Genomic DNA, 8,892 nt, shown 5'->3' with positions numbered 1-8,892 from the left:
GTCACTAATGATTTAGGAATGATTTCTATGTATACTATGATACAAACAGCCACATACATTTACATATACTTGTACATGAAAAGTATACACCAGAATGTTAACAGTTGTTATTTCTAGAGTTAGAATGTCATAATGTCCAGTTTCTATTTTTTGCATTAATCAGGAATTAGACATGATTTTGATCTTCAATATTTCACATTGTATATTGATCAAATTATCTTACACTTGTTACACATGTTGCTTTTAAATTTATAAAATAACATTTCCATTTTGAAAAATAAAATGACATTTATGAAACTCATTATACTTAAATCAATGAGTAGAATAGGCTGATAATATAGTTTTAAAAAACAGTTTAATTTAATTGATTTCTGAATCATTTGGGGTAAGAGTTGAAGAAGAATCAAGATATATTCCAAACCTTTAAAAGCCATTCACAGTGAGCCACCAAACCCTCTGACCACATTTTTTCTGGTATCTTCTGTAGGGAAAAGAACCCAACTTCAGAGACCTGCTGAGAGCAATTCTCTTCTGATCAATGTGGATCGAGGCAGTGTGAATGTGTGAGGGGGTGATGGGAATTCTTACAGATATGGATTTGATGAAATCAATACCTGATCTTGAAAGATGTCTCATGCACTAAAAATTTAAAGAATTTGATACTTTGTAACTTAGATTTTTAATTTTATTTTAAAATTTATGAATACGACCCTAAAAGCACGGGCAACCAAAGGAAAAATAAACAAATAAACAATCAAACTAAAAAGCTTCTGCACAGGAAAAGAAATATTTAACAGAACAAAAAGACAACCAACAGAGTGGGAGAAAATATTTGCAAAATATTCATCTGATAAAGGATTAATATCCAGAATATACAAGGAACTCAAAAAACAGCAAAAAACAAATAACCCAATTAAAAAATGGGCAAAGGTGCCGAATAGGTATTTCTCAAAGAAAGATATACAAATGGCCAACAGACACATGAAAAAATTGTTCAGCATCATTCAGCATTTGGGAAGTGCAAATAAAAACCACTTTGAGATATCATCTCACGCCAGTTAGGCTGGCTAATATCCAAAAGACTGGGAATAATAAATGCCAGTGAAGGGCCGGCCCGGTGGCGCACTGCGCTAGTGCGCCGCTTGGGAAGTGCGGAGGCGCTCCCGCCGAGGGTTCGGATCCCACATACAGACCGGTTCCCGCTCACTGGCTGAGCGAGGCGCGGGGGCAACACCGAGGGTTGCGATCCCGTTGCCGGTCCCGGTCCGGTACGGGGACGACACTGAGGGTTGCGATCCGTTGCTGGACACGGAAAAAGACCAAAAAAAAAAAAATAAAATAAAAAAATAAATAAATGAATAAATGCCAGTGAGGATATGGAGAAAAGGGAACTCTCTTACACAGTGAGATGGCAAAATGGTGCAGCCCTTATGGAAAATGGTATGGAGATTCCTCAAACAATTACAGATAGAATTGCCATATGAGCCAGCTATTCCACTGCTGGGAATATACCCAGAGGAATGGAAATCATCATGTTGAAGGTATACCTGTACTCCCATGTTTATTGCAGCACTCTTCACAATAGCCAAGAGTTGGAACCAGCCTAAATGACCATCATTGGAGGAGTGGATAAGGAAAATGTGATATATCTACACAATGGAATACTACTCTGCCATATAAAAGAATGAAAGAATGAATCACTACCATTTGCAGCAAGATGGATGGACTTCGAGAAAATTATATTAAGCGAAATAAGCCAGGCACAGAAAGAGAAATACTGCATGTTCTCACTTATATCTGGGAGCTAATAAAAATAAATAAATATACAAACAAATGAACTGGGGGGAGGGGAAGACACAACAATCGCAATAATTCCTTGAAATGTTAAGTGAACAGATATGATATTGATGGGGGAGGGGGGAAAGAGAGGGGGAGAAGGAGGAATTGGTAAAGGGACAAGAAAATCAACTTCATCGCATGTTGATAAATTAAAAAATAAAAAGTAAAAAAAATAAAAACAAAAAAATGAAATTTTTATTTCTTTTAAATAACAGCAAAAACAATAAACTCTTATAGACCATTGATATAGGATGGGTATGTTCTAAAGAAGATGATATGTAGATGATAGATAGATCCTAAAACAAAACAAATGCTGTTATTATATTTAATTTTACAGAGAGACATAAAGACTTCAAGTTACCTGCCCAACATCCCACATTTACTGAGTGGTGAGGCTGGTAATTGAATCCAAGGGAGTCTAGATCCAGAGCCCACATTCTTAACAATTAAATAGCTTAGAAAGCTCAGACTAAGACAAATGTGAAATCGGAACTACGTTGGTGTATTCAGATCCAATATGTGATGATTAAGAGCATTTCTATACACATGTGGCCTAATGCTTTGCTTTAAAAACATTGTTTTGTCTGACTACCTTACAAATACAGAGCTAAGCCAGGTCCCACTGATTTTTCCATTCTGATATTGAAACTTGAGTAAAGTAGAGGAATAGCTATTTCAGGGTTAAACTGACTCATCTGGGACACACAGAACTGTCCTAATAATAACTCACTTGTCACTTGCTATGTGTCAGGCACTTTACACACATTGTCTTATTTAATCCTTAAAGCACATCTGTAAAGGCATTACTATCATTCAGGGTTTTTTTGCTTATTTTATTTTATGTAAACATAAAATTTTATTTTTTTCCTTTACATCTTAAAAAAATAATTTAACATTTATTTGTATATATTTGTGGGGTATATTGTTTTGTTTGGATACATGCACATGCAGTACATTGATTCACTTAGAATAGATAGCATTTATACCCACTAATCCACCACTTACCTAAATGTCCATCGACAGATGATTGGATAAAGAAAATGTTCTATATATATTCTACTCAGCCATAAGAAAGAATGAAATTCTACCATTTGCAGCAACATGGATGAGCTTGGAGAAAATTACATTAAGTGAAATAGGCCAGCCACAGAAAAAGAAATAGCACACATTCTCACTCATGTGAGAAACTAAAAATGTTGATCTCATAGAAGTAGAAAGTAGTATAGCAGTTAATAGAGACCAGCAGGGGAAGGGACGTAGAGAGATGGGTAGAGGTTGGTCAATAACTACAAAATTGTAGAGAGACAGGAAGAATAAGATCTAGTGTGCTATAGCAATGTAGGGAGACTACAGTCAACAACAAATTACTGTATAACTTCAAGTATCTAGTCGAGAGGATATTGAATATTCCCAACACAAAGAGGTGACAAATGTGTGAGGTAATGGGAATGCTAAACAACTTGATATGACCATTGCACACCGTATAAATGTACCCAAATATCATATTGTGACCCATAAATATATCCAATCACTATGTGTCAGTTAATAAAAAATAAATTAAAAAGAAAAATTTCAGAGACTTAAGTAGATGAGATGTTGCCAGAAATGGGGGAAAGGGAGGAATAATGAGAAGTTATTGCTTAATGGGTACAGAATTTATGTTTAGGATGAAGAAAAAGTTTTGGAAATAAATAGAAGCAGTGGTTACACAGCATTGTGAAGGTAATTATTTCTATGCAATCGTATGTCTTAAAATGATTAAAATAAAAATTCTTATGTTGCATATGCTTTGTCACAATAAAATAAAGTTTTCACTAAAGAAACAAAGAGGCAGATGCTGGGTATCTCACTCAAAGTGACACAACTAGTAAATGGTAGAGGAGGAGTTGATCCTAGGGAGTCTGAATCCAAGGTTTAAATTCATATCAGCTACACTATACTGCCTAAATATTTAAGACAATGACTGCAATTGCCTTCTTTGAGAGAGACACTGATAGAGAAAGACAATCTTTGTGTAAATTTATGACTCTTTGTAATCCTCTGCCCCCTCTTGAGCATTCCGTAATTATTTGTTGATACCATCTGTAATGTGGATTACCATTATTTTCCCAGGTTTGCATCTTGTCCATGTGGTCCATGGGAAACATGTTCATAACCAAGGCCTGGAACAGCTCGTCAGTGACCATGTTTATCCTGCTAGGATTTCCAGACCATCCAGAACTCCGGGTGCTCCTCTTCATGACCTTCCTGGGCATCTATCTCATGACCCTGGCCTGGAACCTGGCCCTCATCTTTCTGATTAGAGAAGACATCCATCTGCACACTCCCATGTACTTCTTTCTCAGCAACTTGTCCTTCATTGATATTTGCTATTCTTCTACAGTGGCTCCCAAGATGCTCATTGACTTCTTCCAGAAGGAGAAGACCATATCGTTCATGGGCTGTGCTGCTCAGTTTTTTTTCTTTGTAGGCATGGGTCTAACTGAGTGCTTCCTCCTGACTGCTATGGCATATGACCGATACACAGCCATCTCCTGCCCCCTTCTCTACACCACCATCATGTCCCAGGGCCGCTGTACATGCATAGTGGTTGGGGCATATGTAGGTGGCTTCCTGAGCAGCCTGATCCAGGCCAGCTCCATATTTCGGCTCCACTTCTGCGGGCCTAACATCATCAACCACTTCTTCTGTGACCTCCCACCAGTCCTGGCACTATCTTGCTCTGACACCTTCCTCAGTCAAGTGGTGAATTTCCTTGTAGTGGTCACTTTCGGAGGGACATCCTTCCTAATCCTCCTTATCTCGTACAGTTACATAGTGTCTGCTGTCTTGAAGATCCTCTCAGTGGATGGCCGATGGAAAGCCTTCAACACATGTTCCTCACACCTGATGGTGGTGTCTCTGTTGTTTGGGACAGCTCTTTTCATGTACTTGCGACCCAGGTCCAGGTACTCACTTGGCAGGGACAAGGTGGTGTCTGTGATTTACTCACTGGTGATCCCCATGCTGAACCCCCTCATTTACAGTTTGAGGAACAAAGAGATCAAGGATGCCCTATGGAAGGTGTTGGGCAAGAAGAAAGTGTTTTCTCCTAGGTCATGAGTGGAAATATATTTCCCCAAACTACTGGAGACTTAAATGATCCAGGGCATGACTTCCACCTCTGCCTGAGCTCATACTGGAAAATGGAGGCTCATACTGGAAAATTGTGTGCTCATACTGGAAAATGGAGGCTCCTCCCACCAGATGCCTCTTACCGTTCTTCATGGTTGCTTGTTTAGTGATCCCACCATAGGTAGCCAAAAAGGGTAAAGGAACTTCTTCAGCAAAACAAAGCAAAACAAAACAACAACCAAAAAACACCTCTCCAGGATAGCCTATCTTCACAATAATCAGAATAACTAGCTAACCTTGATTGGGCACAATATGTACCATGCACAAAAATTATTTAACCAAATACTCATTGCAGTGCTATGATGCACATTGCACTCTCCCTGTGTAACAAAATGAGGAAGACTAACTTGCTCAGGGTCACAAAGGAAGTAAGGGCAGAACTCTGATTCAGGACCAAGTCTTTCTGATTCCAGAGCCCACTCTGCCCAAAGGCTGAACTCTACACTCGACAAAAACAGCCCTAAAGTTGTCCAAGTGTATAACTCTCGTTACTAGCATGTGGCAGAATTTGAAAAGATGCACTCTGAGATAAATTATAGGAATAAGATGTCTACTCCAGTAAACACTGTCTCCTGAATCTCCCTGTTGGACTCATCATGGCTGCTGAATAATTTGCTAAGCAAATACTGAAGGACATTGCTCTTTGCTGCCATTCCTCTCTATCTCAGCTATGTAGGGGCCTGGCAAATCTCAGTCACCTACTCGATCAGTATCTCCTTCATTTGAACCGTGCTATTCCTTCACCAGTTCCACAGCCGAATCCATTCCATGGTTCAATGTCCTTTCTGATCACTGCATCATGAGGTCCCCTTGCTCTCCTCTGTCTGAACCCATTGCTCCTATAAATCCATGATTCTTCACCTGAATGAACTAACACTTTCAGCCCCACATTGCATGTTATTTATCTGTCATCATCTCAGGGAATCATATCCCACGTTCTCACCCCCAGGTCATTACTCCTTCACGGGAGCACTTAGCAGTGGAATTGCCCAACACAACTCTCTCACTTCTTTGGGACTCTAGCCCTTCCCAACACACTCACTTTTCCTTTAGTGTAGGCCTATTGGATATGCAGAGATTTGATTTGATTTGATTGTTCATATAAGAGAATTAATTATTTCCTTCATATCTGGAAGAGCATAAACAATGCATGGGGATGGAGATATCTCTGTTGCAGGTCTCCTGGGTTCTTCAGTCCCATAAGTTCATTGCCATCCAATGCCAAGAAAACTTAACTCCTACAAATCAGATATATAGATAGATAATACTTGTTGCATGCTTACTATGTTGCAAGCCCTAATCTAAACATTTGACACATGTCCACCCATTGAGTCCCTAGTCACACAGCCAGTGAGTGAAATCTGACTTCAAACTCAAGCAATATGGTTCCGGAGACTAAACTCTTCAGCACTGTGTTATATTTCCTCCCAGTGGCCCATGATTAGGTCGATAGCAGATGTTTTATAAAGAAGCCAAATATACCATCCAGGGAAAATACTAGAGAAACTCACTTTGTAGCTCCCCTTCTCTCCACTCCCAGTATCTCACTACTCGGTGCTTTCAAAATATAGGCCCATAAGCATAGGCCATCTTTAGGGCTACAAAAACAATTGCTGTTAGAGTCAGAATGTTGTATGAGACTACAACAGTGAAGTTAGTAAAATTTTAGGAAAGAAAATTTGACAGTACATTTGCATATTAAGAGTTAGTTACTTACAGAAATGTAAGTAAATAAACGTTATAGGTACTTCAATATCACAAGAGAAATTTGAGAAAGAATATGAGAGGGGGAGATCCTGTGATCTTCACCACTATTTGGTTTGTAGTTGTTTCATTAGTTTATTCAGGCGTTATTGTGTAGTGGCTGAACTCATGAGAAATTTGAGAAAGAATATGAGAGGGGGAGATCCTGTGATCTTCACCACTATTTGGTTTGCAGTTGTTTCATTAGGTTATTCAGGCGTTATTGTGTAGTGGCTGAACTCACGGACTCTGGAGTCAGACCAACTCAAGTTGACATCTGGTCCCTCATTTCCTATATTAGAACTTAACATGTCTAACATGGCAGTGATCATTGTTGAGAGTAATGCTCAAAAATGATTATTACCAGGTACATTGTAAACATTCAATGAATGATAGCTAATAAAAGTGGAGGTGGGTGTAGAGGAAGTAGTAATAGTAGTTAACATGGCAGTGATCATTGTTGAGAGTAATGCTCAAAAATGATTATTACCAGGTACATTGTGAACATTCAATGAATGATAGCTAATTAAAGTGGAGGTGGGTGTAGAGGAAGTAGTAATGGTAGGGATTCAACTAACAGTTATTAAGCACCTAATATATACCATACAGAGTAAGAAATAGAGAAAAACACAGATAGTATATGTCCTGCAAAATTTCATTATCTTTATAGGTAAGGATTTCAGTCGAAAGTTTTGGTCCAAATTTAAAATATGACACATTCAGTGTGCTTCTAGTTTTATTGCTTTCTTTGTTGTATTGATTTACTCTTTAGGAGTCCTGTGGGTTTCTTTCCAATGTTATATTGTAAAGGTACATCAGCTATTGCAAGGACCAAGGGTTAGGGTTCAGTAGAGAGCTTAAGGAAATAGAATCACAATGTTCTTGAAATTTAAAACTTGGATGCTTGGATCCTTAGATAGTAATAGTTTATTATTAATTAATTTAATCTTTTCTCAGGAGTTAGATCTTTTGAGAATTGGGAGGGAGTCTCAGTATAAAGGAACTCTATCAAATCCAAGGTCAAATTATTGTCTGATCTTTTCTTTTCTTTTTCTTTCTTTCTTTCTTTCTTTCTTTCTTTCTTTCTTTCTTTCTTTCTTTTTTTCTTTCTTCTTTTTATAATTTTATTTTATTTTACTTCTCAAAATAAATCATACTTGATTTTCATGCCCCTTTACCCATTCCTCTCCACCAGCTCACCCCTGCCCACACATCATATCTGTGCACTTGACTTAAATAGTTCAAGGAATTTTTGTGGTTGTTCTGTCTTCTTCCCCCCACCCTTTATTTGTTTTTGTGTTTATTTATTTATTAATTTTTAGCTCCCACAAGTAAGTGAGAACATGTGGTATTTCTATTTCTGTTCCTGACTTGTTTCACTTAATATAATTTTCTCTAGGTCCATCAATGTTGTTGCGAATGGTAGTATTTAGTTTTTTTTTGTAGCAGAGTAGTATGCCATTGTGTAGATATACCACAGTTTCCTTATCCACTCATCAGATGATGGACCTTTGGGCTGGTTCCAGCTCTTGGCCCAAACCACACTGAGATATCATCTCACTCCAGTTAGGATAGCTAACATTCAAAAGACTGAGAACGATAAGTGCTGGCGAGGTTGCAGAGAAAAAGGAACTCTCACCCACTGTTGGTGGGACTGCAAAATGGAGCAGCCTTTATGGAAAATGGTATGGAGGTTCCCCAAACAATTGCAGATAGATCTACCATATGACCCAGCGATTCCACTGCTGGGAATAGACCCAGAGGAATGGAAATCATCATGCCAAAGGGATACCTGTACTCCAGTGATCTTTCCTTTAAATTAAATAGCCCCATATTTTAGTACCTTTATAAATTTAATTAATTAATTAATTTCATTTTTTAATTGATTTTTTCCTTTGTTGTTAGCATATTCATTCTTACAAATTGTGATATCTCTTTATGCCCTTTACACGACCTACTACTTCCCAAAACCCCACCCTCCCTCCCCCCCATCTCTACCATCCTTAGGTTTATTCTCTGCTTCTGAAAGTTCAACATATTGTTGTGGTCCTTTCTTTCTTTCTTTCTTTCTTTCTTTCTTTCTTTCTTTCTTTCTTTCTTTCTTTCTTTCTTTCTTTCTTTCTTTCTTTCTTTCTT

The 8,892-nt window shown here is 38.1% G+C and overlaps 1 protein-coding gene across 1 annotated transcript; it reads left to right on the top strand.

Annotated features, from left to right (window-relative positions):
* The first annotated feature begins 3,965 nt into the window (after window positions 1–3,965).
* On the top strand, window positions 3,966–5,005 carry LOC103610108 (olfactory receptor 5A1). Its single transcript, XM_008594348.1, has one exon. It carries the CDS (start codon window positions 3,967–3,969, stop codon window positions 4,939–4,941), a length of 975 nt encoding a protein of 324 aa, XP_008592570.1. The 5' UTR covers window position 3,966; the 3' UTR covers window positions 4,942–5,005.
* Window positions 5,006–8,892: the final 3,887 nt, after the last annotated feature.

The sequence above is a fragment of the Galeopterus variegatus genome, unplaced genomic scaffold, assembly GCF_000696425.1.
Source record: "Galeopterus variegatus unplaced genomic scaffold, G_variegatus-3.0.2 Scaffold10605, whole genome shotgun sequence".
In the NCBI taxonomy this organism is placed as follows: Eukaryota; Metazoa; Chordata; class Mammalia; order Dermoptera; family Cynocephalidae; genus Galeopterus; species Galeopterus variegatus.
The sequence above is the reverse complement of the archived record's forward strand: the minus strand, read 5'-3'. Positions and strand labels throughout refer to the sequence as shown.

What these genes read in the sequence shown, in the direction of transcription:
- LOC103610108 (XM_008594348.1), top strand. Translation starts at nt 3,967, where the DNA reads ATGTGGTCCATGGGAAACATGTTCATAACCAAGGCCTGGAACAGCTCG.